This window comes from Ahaetulla prasina, chromosome 3, assembly GCF_028640845.1.
Source record: "Ahaetulla prasina isolate Xishuangbanna chromosome 3, ASM2864084v1, whole genome shotgun sequence".
NCBI lineage: Eukaryota > Metazoa > Chordata > Lepidosauria > Squamata > Colubridae > Ahaetulla > Ahaetulla prasina.
The window spans coordinates 189,450,712-189,468,066 of record NC_080541.1 but is presented as its reverse complement, the minus strand read 5'-3'; the positions used below and the strand labels follow the sequence as shown (position 1 = coordinate 189,468,066).

The 17,355-nt window shown below is 40.0% G+C and overlaps 1 protein-coding gene across 3 annotated transcripts in view; it reads left to right on the top strand.

Moving 5' to 3' along the window:
• Positions 1-17,355, top strand: part of PPFIA4 (PTPRF interacting protein alpha 4) — a 142,215-nt gene that overhangs the window by 30,895 nt on the left and 93,965 nt on the right. For all 3 annotated transcript variants that reach the window (XM_058176119.1, XM_058176120.1, XM_058176121.1), the window contains exon 2: positions 11,690-12,551. In XM_058176119.1, coding sequence (XP_058032102.1) covers positions 12,315-12,551 — 237 coding nt within the window. In that variant the 5' untranslated portion in view covers positions 11,690-12,314. The remainder of the gene's footprint in view (positions 1-11,689; positions 12,552-17,355) is intronic.

The window sequence follows — 17,355 nt, the reverse complement described above, 5'->3', positions numbered from 1 at the left end:
GCAGCAAGGCGATCAGCCCCAGGCTGGCGATTCGAGCCCTGCAGATTGGAAGAAGCGCGGGGAAAAGAGGGTTTCTTTGAAACTGGAGAAACCCGGAAGATACTCGGCGGATCCTTCCCGGCAGACTCCTGGTTCCGCTTCTGCAGAAGCCAGAAAATCCGCCTTGCCCAGGTTTTCAAACCCTGGAAAGACTTTGGCTCGGATTTGGGTTTTGCATTTCTTATTCCTGAGATTTCTTCTTGCGCCGCCTAGCAGTCCGCTCATTTCCACCCACCCTTAGAAATGGAGCGCGCTCCCTTTTTCCCCTGTCTAGACGGCAGGCGCTGTTAACCCTCCGAGCTTTTAACTCGGGATTTGCGCGGAATTTACTTCAGTGCAACCAAGGCGCGTGGATTGATGTGTCCAGTTCGTGCAACACGCCCAGCAGGATTTTTCCCCCCGAATTGCATATTGGTTTGATCAATGCATTCCTTTGATTTAAAATTCCACCCAAGCCTCCAATTTTACACCGGATTAAAAGACTGTCGGGTCTCTCCTCTTGGTGACGCTGCTTTCGCCCTTGCTGCCGCTTTCGCGCTTGCTGCCGCCCCCCCCCTCCCTTCGTTATTCCCACCCGAGGAAGGCGAGGACAGAGCTGCTGGGCCGGGCACGGCCAGCAGCCTCTTTCGCGCTTGCTGCCGCCTCCCCCCCCTCCCTTCGTTATTCCCACCCGAGGAAGGCGAGGACAGAACCCCTCCTCACCTGTTTCTCGATGGCGGCCCGAGGAAGGTGAGGGTAGGACTGCTGGGGGCAGGGACAGCCAGCAGCCTCTTTCCCGCCGCCTCCTCTGCCCCTCCTTCATTATTCCCGCCCATGGGGAGGAGCCATGAGCCTCACTTAAAAGGGCCATTTTAAATTATACTTCCAGAATTTGCTGCGGGCCAAAAAAAACTGACCCGCGGGCCGCAGTTGGCCCGCGGGCCGTAGTTTGGACACCCCTGATTTAGATACTAATAATTGCTAGTTCAGATATTGATACTTGAATGTCATTAAGTGTTTTTCCTATCCTGATATTTTAAAGTGAATAGTAAAGCTATGTTGGTATTTCCTTGCATTTGTAGAACAAGAAGAGTATTCAAACAGAAGCCCATTTCAAACTACAGTTTATGCTGGTGCACTTGCCTTCTAGAATGAGCTGCAGCTTGTGGCTTTCTATCTGAATTTGTGTTCAGAGTCCCCACTCTTTGTAACATGAAAGGTTATGGACCAGCTCTGAAGCTCTGTAAAAGGAGGGAGGGAGGGAGGAAGGGAAAGGAAGGGAAGGACGATTTTTGATGCTTCCTGCCAGCTTCCCACAAAGAAACTCAGTGGACTTTCCTGCTTCCATTTCTTTTTTGCCCTCCCATAGTCATTCTGTTTCTCTGTTTAGGTAAGGAAATACCTCTGAAACAAACACCCAGTTGGGCACAGGTTATCTACTCTTCTCCAAATAGTTTCCTAATTCAAGACAAAGCTAATATGTGAGAACCTCCTCATCCCACAATAGCAGAGGGGTCAAACGGCAAATCCTGTCAGCGAATGAATTTCAACTGGTAGGATCTAGGTGCCTTCTCTGCCATGGCTCTTGATCTCTGGAACATCTTATCCCCTAAGGTGAGATTGGCTCCCACCCTCTTGGCATTTTGAAAGAGCCTCAAGATCTGGCTCTGCCAGGTGGTTTGGGGACCCAATCGGGGAGCTTCATACTGGAGGTGGTTGACTAACTAAAACTTAACACCACCCCCCCCAATATGTCTGGCTCCTTCCTTTCCCATCTGATGTTAATGATTTGTATTTGTTAATTATTTTTATCTGCTGTTTCTATGATTGTTGATTTTAATGTTTTTAATGCTTTAAAGTTTTTATGCTGTTAAGCCACCCATTGGATATGAGATAGACAGCAAAAATATTTCCTAAATAAAATAAATAAAATGCACAAATGTTATTTTATACAGTTTTGTAGCGATTTAAGATAAAATAGAGTAATATACATGTATTTTCAAAGTTAGTACTCTTAAATAAGCATTGTGCCATAGTGTAAGGAGGGATGGGAGAGACAATATGCTCAAACTTTTAAGCACTCTGAAATGGAAATTAAAGTTATGGTAATACATGCCATAAAGTTATAATACTTTTGTTTCCTGAATTATAAAGATATGTTTTTAAGGAAGAAAATACATTTTCGTTTTTCACTCATCCTCTACTTCAAAGCCATAAAATACTCTATTGATTCTAGAGCTGCAGAGAGCCATCAGTGCTGTGTATTGTCCTATGTCCCACATCATAGAAAACCATTTGAGGAGTGAGAAAGGAGAAGAAATACAGTTTTTATCCCTTCTCCTCTTAGACTTCCAAGGGTTAAAAAGCTTTGGGAAACTTGGAGCATTCCTTATAACAGCAGCCCCCCAACCTTGGGCACCAGGGACCAATTCCATAGAGAGAGGATTTTTCATGGACTGGAGGGCGCGTGGTTTTGCATGCTGCCTGCATCTCACGGATGGGCCTTTGCTTGTTTGCGGCGTCGTTTCTGACATGCCGTGGCCTGATGCCGGTCCAGGGACCTAAGGTTGGGGACCCCTGCCTATAAAATGAGAGGCTGTATTGTAATATTTTGTCCCACATTTCTGTATCTAGAGAAAGGAAGAATATTACATAAATTACATCAAGATAAGGCAAGTAGTTTAACTTACAGTTTAGTTTACAGTATAGAACAAAGTTTACAGTTATGTGCTACTCAAATTTTGGGAAAAAGTTATTGATGTGGGTGAAGGAAATTCTACCTTCTATTTCTTCAAAATGAAGAAACATGACTAAAATTCTGATAAAATAATTAAACCAGTACTCTCATAAAAAAACCCTGAATAAAATAGATTGCTTGAATCTGCAGTGACTTTTGGAGGCTTACAAATAAAAGAAAAATAAAAAAGACCCCCCTCCCAAAAAGAAGGTAACTCACTGGAAGACACAACCAGAAAGACCAAAAAAATCAAACCATTGAGATCTAACCATCATCTTAATCCAAGGCCTAGAAGAACTGGATCTTTAGCAGGTTACGTAAGATCAAAAGAGTGTCAGTAGTACTGATCTCTAGGGGAAAATTGTTCAACAGTGTAGAAGCCATCTCCAAAAAGGCGTGCTTTCTAGATCCTGTAAGATGATACTACTTAATTAATGGGAATTATCCACTCTAGGTGATCTCACTAGAAGGACCGAAATATATAGAGACAGGTAGTGTTTCAAGTAACCAAGCCCCATGCCATGCATTGATTTTTAGGCAATAATCAACACTTTGAATTGCAGCAGGAAGCAAACTGGCAATCATTGTAGGTATTGAAATAGAGGGAGGACATTGTCAGGCCCTCTTTGGGGTTATATGACTAAACTTTTGATGCTTGGCAACACAGACACATTTATGGCCATTTGCAGCATCATGTGATAGCATTTTATGATGGTTTTGCCAAAAATCGAAATTTCTGGTTTTTTGTCAAAACTGCACCCATAGCAAACCATTGGTTCACTTCGTGACCAAAGTGTTTAGTTAACAAACACAACAAAAAGGTCATAAAATTGGATCAGCCACACAATTACTTGTTTTATGCCTATTATGACATGACTGTAATGGGCAGGCTCCATTCCCGTGGTATGTCAAGGATTACCTGTACAGGTAAGATTCAGATGGGTTCTAGCCTGCCATGGAAAATGACAGTATGATATATATAAGCACCTAAAAATGCAAGTTAGCTGTAGCTGATATTGTAGAATAGGATTTCAGGATGACATTTGCATTCTTGGCCTCTTATGGTTAGATTTCTCCTCTCTGGATGTGGCATACAAATAAGATAAAATGAAGTCAGAGGAGTCAGAGCTTTTGATTCAGTAGTACATGATAAACTACTCCTCAAACTAAAATCCTACGGCATTTCGGGACCTCTTCACAATTGGATAAATGCCTTCCTGTCAAACAGACAACAAGTGGTCAAAATTGGCAACACTATATCTAATCCTGTTCCTGTCAAAAGTGGCGTTCCCCAAGGTAGTGTTCTTGGACCAACACTCTTCATACTATACATAAATGATCTCTGCGACCTCATCTCAAGTTATTGTGTTCTCTTTGCTGACGATGTCAAACTATTTAATACCACTGATAATACTTCTACCCTTCAAGAAGACCTCGACTTAATTTCCGATTGGTCTAAAACTTGGCAACTTCAAATCTCAACCAGCAAATGCTCAGTCTTACATATTGGAAAAAAGAACCCTAATATCAAGTACAAACTTGATGGACATTACCTAACTGATGACCCCCACCCTGTCAAAGATCTTGGAGTTCTCATATCAAATGACCTTAGTGCCAAAGCTCACTGCAGCTACATAGCGAAAAAAGCCCTAAGAGTTGTAAACCTAATTTTACGCAGCTTCTTTTCTAAAAACTCTACACTACTAACTAGAGCATACAAAACATTTGCCAGACCTATTCTTGAATACAGCTCATCCGTCTGGAACCCATACCACATCTCTGACATAAATACAATAGAAAGAGTCCAGAAATATTTTACTAGAAGAGTTCTTCACTCCTCCGAAAACAACAAAATACCTTATACCAACAGACTTGAAATCCTGGGATTAGAAAACTTACAACTCCGTCGACTTCGACCTGTGTTTAACACACAAAATCATCTATTGCAATATCCTTCCTATAAAAGACTACTTCAGCTTCAATCGCAATATTACAAGAGCAAAAAATAGATTCAAGCTAAATGTCAACCGCTTCAAACTTGATTGCAGAAAATATGACTTCTGTAACAGAGTTGTTAATGCTTGGAACTCATTACCTGACTCCATAGTCTCTACTCAAAATCCCAAAATCTTCAACCAAAAACTGTCTACTATTGACCTCACCCCATTTCTAAGAGGGCTATAAGGGGCGTGCATAAGAGCACAAAAGTGCCTACCGTTCCTGTCCTATTGTTCCCTTCATCATATCAAATTGATATAGTTGATGCATATTTTTATACATATTAGTATATTTTCTTCAAAATATGTTGTTTTATCTATGACAATTGTTTGTGTATACTGTTGTGACAAAAATAAATAAATAAATAAATAAAAAAAGAAAACAGCGTTACTCATCTTGAATCTAATAATGCATGTATTTTGATCTCATATCTCCTTATTAAGTGAAAACTGCTACTGATACTTATATGTTACCATCTGTTGAACACAAGATTGGAAATAGTTTATTCTGATTATTTTCCAACTGTACTAAACTTAAGCAAAAAATGGAAAAAGTAGAATAAAGTTGGATCATCTGCGTAAGTGCTATATTATATGTTGTAAGAGCATGTTGAATTTTGTTAAATTCAGTGCATTCATTTACATTTTTTCATTTGATTCTTCATATTTGTCTTACTTTTTAAGAAATATGGTTCTTGGGCTGCTGATCATACAGTGATTGTTTCTATGTGTTAATTTCTTTGCTTGATATTATTGATTCTTTTTGTGGCCAGTATTTCATCTTTGCGAAGATTATTGTTTATCATTATAACAATCTGATTTTCATTTTGGGAAGGAATTTATGGGAATGTATGGTAATAATTCTTCTATATTAAAATGTATATATGGGCTTGACCAGAAAAGCTTAATTTGAATAGGGCATTCTTCCAATTCTAGCATTCAGTAGCAGCCCCTTCAGTACAGCTGAGCGTTTAAAACTATATTTACATGTTAATTAATTGTAGAATAGTTTGAGAGCATATTGTGTTTTGCTGGTGGCATCTGGTATTTTTTGTTTAGGAAGAGTGGTACTCAAGAGTCTTTTCTCAGAAATACTTGGCAATACATTGACTTGTATTAACAGCAGAACTACTTCAGCTTCCATTAATCTTACAGTATGATAAATTTTCCCCTTGAGTGTGTTTTTATGAGACTTATAGATAGCTTTTCCCGGCATTTTTTTTTGTAGATAATATATCTTAGTGGACTTCTTCAGCTTAAGGCTGTCATAATAGTGGAAAGACAAAAATCTACTTAGTCCATGCATATACATACAGATGGTACTTCCAGACTCATGGAGAACATTAGCCTACTTACTGGATAACTGTTTTGTGAATTCCAGCTTCAGTGCATTATTTGATTCAATTCAAAATATATTATTGTTGCCTTTCTGAATTTTGTCTGGAATACAAAAAATACTGCTACCATGTATACCATGTTTCTTGAGAATGTGTGTTCAGTATTCAAATTTATATGACATTTTTTGATAAATGCATAATAATTTTTTTGAAAAACATTTCCAGGTTTGGAATGCCATATTTAAACTCCCTTTTTGATGACATTCCAGGCCAGGTTCAAGTTTTCAAGATGATTTCACCAGCAAATCAATCCCCAACCTGCCATATATTTATTTGATCTAGCTGTTGCTAGTACTTTTGTATATAGGTATGGATAATTCCTGTTCTGAATTTATAAGACTGTAGAAGTTGCCGATGTGTTTATGCCACTGAAAGGAATGAGGCTGATATTTTTCTCCTTGTGTTTGTGTGTGGGTGTATTTTCAGTGTTTTGAGGGCGGTGATGGGAACAAGACACCTCTGGGAAGGACAAAGCACACTCTTAAAACAACTTTTCCTCAGCAGCCATTTTAGGCCACTTTTAGGTTTGGAGAAGAGGGTTGAAAGATAGGTGGGAGGATTTGCCTTGCAAATATTTCTCACTTCCAATTAAACGCTTAAAAATCTGAACAAAGCAAAAACATTGAGTTCCAATCAGCCTGTAAAATTGTAGGTTTAGGACTATTAGGGATTTCAAATAGTGTTTGGTGTCAGGACTCTCTGAGATATTCCACTCCCATATTTACTCTTAATTTTGGTGGGAGAAAAATTCATTCTATTTTGCCACCAACATTCAAATGCACTCTCTTTTTTCACTTATTCTTGTTTTAAATTGTTTTTTGTTCTGGTTCTTATACTTGTATTGTTTTATTTCACACAGTATTTATTTGTTTATATTTCATATTTCTAGACTGCCCATCTCCCATAGTATGTAAACTCAAAATATTTCTTCAATAAATCATATTAGTCATATTTTTAAAAGAATGAGATTAAATAATTCAGTGCTGTACTCATGTGGCTTGGTACTATATGATCAGGAGGTGGTGCTATAGAAATAATTTTAATGTTGATTTTATCTTTTCATTGCAAGAAAAATAATACTGGTTGTGACCTCTCTTTTTCACACATTGGAAGTGATATACTTTGTTAAAGTTGGATGGTAGCAGTAGAAACAACCAAATCATTACCCTAAAGCAAGAGGCAAGACAAGAATATGAAAAAATTATATAGTAATACAACTCTAATTTGTGTAACCTTTAATTGGGTGAAATCATACACCTGTAGGAAGAAAAATCTGGTCCAGTTCCAAGCCAGGGGAAGGGCCCTGGAAATAAAATGGAGGTTGATTGGAAAGAAGGACTCTTGTTAATTGATGAGCTGAACCACCAACAGCATGTAGTTCTGGGACAGCTGATAAATTGGTTAGATGAGTGGATGGAGCTTTATAGGTTTCTGCGACTTTGAAGTTTCAACTGTTCTTGGGATTGTGTAATGAAGGGGCTTTTGTGCCTCTTGCTATTTCAATGATAGTAGGTTAATCCTGTTATGTCCTGAAGATCATGTCCTGTCCTTCTTAACCCCATCACCTGGAGGTGAAGGTGTTTTGTTTATGAATAGATTGGCTTGGATTTCTTAATGGGCAGAAAATCTCCGTCTCTGAAGACTTCAGGCATCTGCTGGGGGCTGCTTTCTGCCTTTGTTAAGATTTTTCTCCATTTTTCATTTGGGGAAATATAATATTCTGCCTCTTTTGTTATTCCTCAAAATATTTCATTATTGTAGGAAGGGGGCTTCCCACATACCATAGGACAGTGATCAGTGGTGGGTTGCAACTGGTTCGCCCTGGATCGGATAAACTGGTAGCGATGGCGGTGGGAGGATCCGCCCACCCACCTGGACACTTCTGCGCATGCACAGAAGTGTTGCATGCACGCACACCCACAAGCAAACCGGTAGCGACGGGATTTGAAACCCACTACTGGTAGTGATGGTGAGCCTTTTAGGCACCGAGTACCCAAACTACGTGCGTGCATGCCCAAACTGAAAGATATGTGTGCGCACAAACACACGCATGTGCGGACATGTGCAAATGTGCACATGTGCGGACATGCTGACCCACAGACCAGCTGGTCAGCGGAAAGCGGGGCATCCCAACACTGGCAGTGCGGCAAGAGGTAGGATCTTTTTCTTTCGTGAGCTTCTCTTTCATCGTTTGCAGGGAAACAGAAGCTCCCAAAAGAAATGCCACAGAGATCTGACCTGGTGCAACGGTGTGCGTGCCAGCAGAAAGGGCTCTGTGTGCCGTAGTTCGCCATCCTGGCCTTTTGAACCAAGGCACTTCAAATGGGTTTTGGAATTTGGGAAATGTTATAAATCATTTTATGACATAAAATGATCATAAAACAGTTTATGATAATATAAAATGTCATAAAATATTTCCTGTGTGGAAGTTTGACTGGGCTATTTTCAAACAGATACATCTCCAAATGTATTCCAGTTGGTTTGAGGAAGGCAGGACAGTAGAAACTTTGTCATTGTTGAAAACATTAAGGAATCTGGTAAGAAAATATCTCTGAAACTATTATTTATTATTATTATTATTTATCAAACTTCTATACCGCCCTTCTCCCGAAGGACTCAGGGCGGTGTACAGCCTACAACTATGATCCAAGGGTCATGGGTTGTCTAGTATTCTAATAAAAATAAGCAAATATTCTGCTATAGAATTTAGGTTAAAAGGATCTAGGCAAGATATACTTAATAGAATAGAATAGAATAGAATAGAATAGAATAGAATAGAATAGAATAGAATAGAATAGAATAGAATAGAATAGAATTTTATTGGCCAAGTGTGATTGGACACACAAGGAATTTGTCTTGGTGCATATGCTCTCAGTGTACATAAAAGAAAAGATACGTTCATCAAGGTACAACATTTACAACACAATTGATGATCAATATATCAATATAAATCATAAGGATTGCCAGCAACAAGTTATAGTCATACAGTCATAAGTGGAAAGAGATTGGTGATGGGAACTATGAAACGATTAATAGTAGTGCAGATTCAGTAAATAGTCTGACAGTGTTGAGGGGATTATTTGTTTAGCAGAGTGATGGCCTTTGGGAAAAACTGTTCTTGTGTCTAGTTGTTCTGGTGTGCAGTGCTCTATAGCGTCGTTTTGAGGGTAGGAGTTGAAACAGTTTATGTCCAGGATGCGAGGGATCTGCAAATATTTTCACGGCCCTCTTCTTGATTCGTGCAGTATACAGGTCCTCAATGGAAGGCAAGTTGGTAGCAATTATTTTTCTGCAGTTCTAATTATCCTCTGAAGTCTGTGTTTTTCTTGTTGGGTTGCAGAACCGAACCAGACAGTTATAGAGGTGCAAATGACAGACTCAATAATTCCTCTGTAGAATTGGATCAGCAGCTCCTTGGGCAGTTTGAGCTTACTGAGTTGGCGCAGAAAGAACATTCTTTGTTGTCCTTTTTAATGATGTTTTGATGTTAGCTGTCCATTTGAGATCTTGCGATATGATAGAACCCAGAAATTTGAAGGTTTCTACTGTTGATACTGTGTTGTCAAGTATTGTGAGAGGTGGAAGTATGGAAGGGTTTTTCCTAAAGTCTACCACCATTTCTACGGTTTTGAGTGTGTTCAGTTCCAGATTGTTTTGGTTGCACCACAAGGCTAGTCGTTCGACCTCTCGTCTATATGCGGATTCGTCATTGTCTCGAATGAGACCAATCACTGTTGTGTCATCTGCGAACTTCAGTAGCTTAACAAATGGATCATTGGAGATGCAGTCATTGGTATACAGAGAGAAGAGAAGTGGGGAGAGCACACAGCCTTGGGGGCCCCTGTGCTAATTGTACAGGTATTTGATGTGATCTTGCTTAGCTTCACCTGCTGCTTCCTGTTTGTTAGGAAGCTTGTGATCCACTTACAAGTCTGTTCCGGTACCTGTAGCTGGTTTAGCTTAGTTAGAAGAATGTCTGGAATGATGGTATTGAATGCTGAACTAAAGTCTACAAAAAGGACCCTTGCATAGGTCTTTGGAGACTCAAGATGTTGTAGGATGTAGTGCAGAGCCATATTAACAGCATCATCTGTTGATCTATTTGCTCGGTATGCAAATTGCAAGGGGTCTAAGAGCGGATTCGTGATGGTTTTCAGGTAGGAAAGCACTAGCCTTTCAAAGGTTTTCATGACTACAGATGTTAGAGCAACTGGTCTGTAGTCATTCAGTTCCTTGATGGTGGGCTTCTTCGGCACTGGGATGATGGTAGAGCGTTTGAAGCAAGAAGGAACATAGCACATCTCTAGTGATTTATTGAAAATATGGGTGAAGATGGGGGCCAATTGGTCAGCACAGACTTTTAAGCAAGAAGGAGTTATCTTGTCTGGGCCTGGAGCTTTTCCTGGCTTTTGTCTGTGAAATAGGTCCTGCACTTCCTTTTCTGTGATCACTAGGGGTTGTGAACCCAATGAAATGGGGTCAGTTGTAGGAGGCTTGGCTGTTGTTGGTGTGTCTGAGATGGGGGTTGTGGAGATAGGTGGCTGTAGTTTCCTTTCAAACCTGCAGTAAAACTCATTCAGGTCATCTGCCAGTTGTTGATTACCTTCAGCCTGGGAAGGAGGTTTGCCATAGCCGGTGATATTTTTAAGAGTTTTCCACATGTTTGCTGGTTCATTTGCTGAAAATTGATTCTTTAGCTTTTCAGAGTAGCTTCTTTTTGCTGCTCTTATCTCCCTTGTTAGTGCATTTCTGGCCTGATTGTACAGCATTTTATCACCTTTTCTGTAGGCTTCCTCTTTGGAATGTCGTAGCTGCTTAAGTTTAGGTGTAAACCAAGGTTTGTTATTACTGTGTATTCGCAAGTTCCTTGTAGGTACACATAGGTCTTCACAGAAGCTGACATATGATGTTACAGTATCTGTGAGTTCATCCAGGTCTGCAGAGGTATCTTTAAAAATATTCCAATCAGTGCAGTCAAAACATGCCTGTAGCTTTAATTCTGATTCCTCCGTCCAGGTTTTCACTGATTTAATTATTGGTTTTATGGCTTTAAGTCTTTGCCTGTAAGCAGGTACAAGGTGAATCATGCAATGATCAGAGTGTCCTACAGCTGCACGTGGTAAAGACCGATAGGCATCTTTTAGTGTTGTGTAGCAGTGGTCTAGAGTATTCTTGCCTCTGGTGGGACAATTGACATGCTGAAAGTATTTTGGTAGTTCAAAGTAAGTATTTTCAAAGAAAGTATTTTGGTAATTTCAAGATACATTACAGTAAAGTGGTCTGCAAATGATACAATGTTCAATAAACATTAAAGCTCTGAAATTAGAACAAATACTCCACGGTATCTACATTTAAAAATCTGATTGTTAAATTAAGAATGGCTATAGGGAAAACAAATGGCAAACTCTATTAATCTCCATAATCTCCAGAATTCTCCATAAATTGTTGAATTTTTGCTGGAAATGAAAAGCTTTTGATCTAAATTTAGAAATGAAAGACAATTGACCATTCTAATCTCTAAATATTTTCTTTTCCAACAGATTCTAAATGAAGAATGAAAGATGAATCTTTGGCAAAAGTTTAATCTTGCTTCAAGAACAATCAGTCTACTTTCCCTTTGGATTTCATAAACTATTACTTGATTTACCCAAGTTGATTTTTATTGATCATATCAAGACAAGTGAAATGTTTTGTAGGCTTTCTAATCCTTTCTAGATTTTAAAACGGCAAGGATTTTGGTGCTGAATGGAAACAATGAACATTTTTAACAACAAAGAACTCTATGCCCTGGTTGATGGTCATCATTGGAGAGATCAAAGGAATACCTGTCGAAGATTATGGGAATGACTCTCACAAAATTACATTGTCAGTTCAATCTAGGGGCCTTGCTGATCTTAATTACTTTATATATACATTGAGCGTAACGATGTGATGACTTTTTCTGATTTTTCTAGATATGTACTGTTAGTTTCAGTTATTTGCAAAAGGAAATGGAGATTTTATGGACTTTATCATCTACATTTGACAGTTGCCACAAACTGCAGTGGCCTACAGTAACCATGTGACCTTAACTTGCTGTTTCTACTGCCTTAAGAGGCATTCTAGGGAGATTTCCTTGGCAATTCAAGTTCTTCCTCTAGTACAGGCAATTTGCAAAGTATTGCCATGATGTGTGAGGTAATGCCTACCATTAGTGAGGGTGACCCCTTAGGGCCACAGCCAGGCTCTGATTCTGATGCCAACTTTGAACAGCTGATGGTGAATATGCTTGATGAGAGAGATAAACTGCTAGAGACTCTTCGGGAAACACGTGAGACACTATCTGTGACACAGGGCCGGCTGCAAGAGACTTTGCATGAACGAGACCAATTGCAGAGACAGTTAAACTCTGCTCTACCTCAGGTAAGAAGATAAATATATAGATTTTTGTTAGCTGAAATATAAGCAAGCAGCAGGAATAGTTAGGCATAAGTGTATTGATCTTGTGTGATTTACCACAGAGAAAATAACTTTTACACTGTAATCGCTAAACTAAAGCATTAAGACATAAGATGATACTGTATTCCATTGTGTTCTTATTTGTCACCAATGTTTGTCAGAGGTAATACTTCTAAAGTAGTGTTGGCTTTATCATTTAGAACAATTCTTTACCATCACGATAGTCTGTCTAGCTATGCAAGATGAAGACCATGAAAATGGAAACCACCTCAAACAGCTGAATGTCCATTAGATTCTTTGAAAAGTTATAGATCCGATTTCAATTTAATGGAGAGAGAATAATTTTAGAGATGTGTAATGCTTTGGACTGATTTAGGAAGAGATTCTTTGAAAAAAATGCTAGAGTGAATGCTGTATCTGTGAGAAATTAAAGTACCTGTTTCAGTTTTCAGGATTGTGCAGCTGCAGCTAGAAAAATTGCTTTAATGAGTCACAGGCAGGTGTTTTATTCACACTCCTAAGCTCTCCAAAGCACCTCTTTTGAATTGAAACCAAACTTGTCTAGCCCTAATAAATGTAAAACGACTGAGGTACTTAGTTTAGGATTGTGGTGAAAGGCATCACTATTTTCCCTGAAGGGACAGTTAGTATTTTTATAATAGCAGTATAAATGCTTTAATCAGCTGATCCTTGCAAAATATAAACCTAAGTCATTTTGACATCCATTGGTAACTGCACCCATCTGTTATAATATTGGCTTTTTCAAGTAGCATTCAAGGATCACAAGTAGTGTAGTAGTATAAGTCATAAATGGCCTGGACTGCATAATTGTTATAGCTGAGATTATCCGCTCTACTTCTGGCAGCATGTTTTATAAAGATTATGTGATGAACATTAAATCTTAAATCTTGAAAATTTCTCTGATGTTACATATTGAATTAATTTATTTTGTAATTGCTCCTTTCACCAGGTAGTTTAAAATGCCTCAGGCTAAAGAAAAGAGCTCTTTAATCATAATTATTCATATTTAATCTACAGCAATTTTGAAATATAGAGTATGATTATCATAGTAAATTTCTAACATCTGTAATTAATTCAATTATTCCTCATTAGCATTCTTAAACTGTGTGGTGCCATGTGTACTTGAAATTACATAAGCTAGTTTTGCAGCGAGCTGCAGTGCTTACTTATACATTTTTCTGTAGATTGCTGCAGCAGTGTGCTATTTGAGGGGTAGCATTGTGGGTAAATAAAATCACCTCATGTGAGATGGCTAGTAACATAACACAAGTTTGTACATAATATTCGGTGTAAGAACTGTGTATGAATTTATCTAATCTTTTGGATCTATCTATGATTTATCTATGAGCTTTTAGACTAGGAGTGGGTAGCTTGCAAACAAGGCAGGATTTTTATCAAAAGACAATGCAGGTGCCATTATGATCCAAGCCTGAGGAACAAATAGCAAGAAGTCTGTCACCATATAAGGGTGGGAGAAAGAGAAACAAAAAATAGAGGCTGGATTCTGTGGAATATGGTTTGGATTCTGTGGTATATGATGTTTATTATTAGGTCTTCTTATATCTGTAGTAAAAACAATATATCTATCTCAGCTTTATTCTTAACTCTTCCACTGTTAGACGTGGACTGAATGAAACTCTGACAGTAGGATCAGCTACTCATCTCATCCATGAAGAATGAGAAAAAGCACCAATACTCCAGAAATAAACTATGCTTATACTTGTAAATCTCTTGAACTCTATGTGGAACAAATTGCTAGCATCTTTTTAGTGTCATAATCGTTTGACAACTGAGAATGATTGGTTAATGAGTAATAAACTGGTGCCACAAGTATGGTGGATGGAATTCATTCCCTGTGACAACTCACATGCAATCCAGGATCCAGCAGCTGTAGTGGGAGCTGCCTCAGTTCTCAATCGCTGAGGAGTTGCTTTTTTGGTTGATGTACCATAAAACCAGGGCAGATTTAGTACTGTCCTTTCTCATTGAGTTGTACATCTTTCTAAGACCTCTTGGACTGATTTAATGTGGGATTTATAATTAGAGTTCTGTTAGAGGGAGAGGCAACCAGTTTACAGCCCAGATGTGAATAACTATGTCAGTTTTGTGACACTGTTTTTGATGAATCTTTCGAACAGGTGACTGCCAGTCACAAGAGCTATAATCTAAGACAAGATGAATGCTCAGTGAGATAATATATTGTTGATTTTCAACTCAGATGTGGGTTGGAATTAATGAGTCTTAAATCCCAATTTGAAAGGGTCTGCCAGGAAAAGTATAGGACAGATGCATCAATTACTGGAAAGATTTTGTATGCATTAATACAATTTTACTTGGGGATCAATAAAATATTTGAGGGATTATGGCGCTGTATTGTCAAGAGAAGAAATATTCTTTGAGTTCCCTACATTATTTTCTTTGGTTCCATTATTCCCACCTCTCTTTCATCAGTGGTTTTGAATATTGAACTCCCGCAGCTAGGAGAATGGACAGCTCTTCTCTCTAAGAAGAGCTAGGTCAGTACACACAAGATCTATGTGTACTATTTGAAGTACCTAGTTACGTTTCAGAAGAGTGCTCTTCCAAGAGACCACCCCCTTCTGAAATGTCAATAAAATATTGTACATTTTGCAATAAACAACCAACCAGATTTGGCTCCTTCAGAAACAAATCAATCCCAATATCTGATGTGATAACATCTGAAAATTAAATAAAGGTCAGATATGTGAGACTACCCATTGACATTTAATCATTTGTGTAACCTTTAAGGCCTAGACTGCTCAACTGTAAAGCGCCAGAACTTATTTTATTCTGGTGCGATGGGCAACTTCATAAAATCTTCAGTCGCATGTAAAGTGTATATCTTGCACATTCAGCCTTGTGAAAATGGAAATTATTGATTCCAATGTTTGTGGTTCATCTCATGAACCTTCTCTTACTCATAATCTATTATCATCAAGAGTCACTGAACTTTATTTGGTTTTCTTATTACAATTTCTGATAGTTGCAGGAATAGATTGTCATCAAGCTCACAATCCATTTGCTAAAACTGGGAAAGCATTACACTGAGCTCCTATGCATACAACACTCATTACCTCCATGGCTTCATTTTATTTACATTTACATTTATATTTATTTACATTTATATCCCGCCCTTCTCTGAAGACTCAGGGCGGCTTACAGTGTGTAAGGCAATAGTCTCATTCTATTTGTATATTTACAAAGTCAACTTATTGCCCCCCCAACAGTCTGGGTCCTCATTTTACCTACCTTATAAAGGATGGAAGGCTGAGTCAACCTTGGGCCTGGTGGGACTCGAGCCTGTAGTAATTGCAGGCTGCTGTGTTTTAATAACAGGCTATCTTACAGCCTGAGCCACCACGGCTCCTTACCTTTGCTTAGCACAGCACAGTACAGAAGGAATTTCCCCATATTCTCCATGAAGGTGGGACCACCAGTCAGGAATGGGTTAACTTCGTCTGATTTCCTATTGGACAAAGTCTGCAAGCTGTTAAGCTCCTCCTCATCCACTTGCTTCCCAGCTTTCAGACTCAGTCACTCTGGACGGACGTGTATTTCTGAGCTGTAAACCCATTCCTGATTTCTGGAATTTCTGTCTGCTCCTCTTCTGTGGTTGAGCCTTGCCAGCATGAAGGGTGTTACTGCCTGACCCCACTGAAGGCCACTCCCCGGCAGAATCATGGTAGAGGGCTCCCAGCTGTCTGATTGAGCCCCGCCTTTCCAGCATGAAGGACTCCTCGCCTGATCCCAATGAAGGCCATCCTAGGCATTACCTTTGCAGGCACCTCCCAGCCTTGCTGGTTGATGGCCCTGCTCTCCCAGTGTGAATGGCACTTTAGCTGGAGACTGCTGAAGGCCATTTCTCTACGGTGCGATCTTTTCACAGACAGATCGCTAGTGCAGCGTTCCTGGGCTTAGCCCATACACCGGCGAGAGTGAATGGGAGAGGGGTTTGGAGGCTTCAACCCCCTCCCTCCCTGCTATGCCATAAGACATTGGAGCGGTGAGCCGCTTAGGGGCTTGCACCGCGGCATTGGATTTGCAGGCAGCGCAGATTCCAGCATGGCCCTACCTCCCTTGAATAGTGTGGGAGCTGCTACGCCAGGTAAGACTTCAATGTTCCCCTAGGCAATGCAGGAGCGGAGACAAGGCTGCATCTACAGCGATCCCCTTTCCCCCATCAGTAAATTTAATTGGGAAGGGGTTGCAGCCTAGGCCCCCATTTATCACCAGTGGGGCCTTATTAGCTCTTACTGCTACGGGGCTGCCTTAGAGACCTAGTGATTCAGGCCCGGCACTTTTTCAAGATGGCCACCACGCCTCCCAAAAGGCCTCCGAAATGTGGCCAGCAGGCCCATTTGGGAATGGATCAGGAGGAGGCTGGGCCCTCATAACCGGCCCCAGCAAAGAAGGGAAGGCCCACCAACCCTCCTACCTCTACGCCTGTCTCCAGGAAACCTTCCAAGGTTTCGGAGAAGGAGGCTGACAAGTGGCATAAGGCCATAGAAAGGGCCATTGAAAGGGCCCTTAAGGCGGCCAGCAAAGCAAACAAGGCTCCTTTGCTGCAGGAGCAACCGGTTTACCTGGATAACACCTCAGAAAGGCAGGATCTAGCTGGTCCTTCTGCCCAGCCTCATGCAGCCGCCTTGTCCCCAGATGTGGAGGCTGCTTCTACTTCCAGGCCTCCTGTAGGCAGTGAATTGCTGTTTGGGCCTCTTGTAGATCC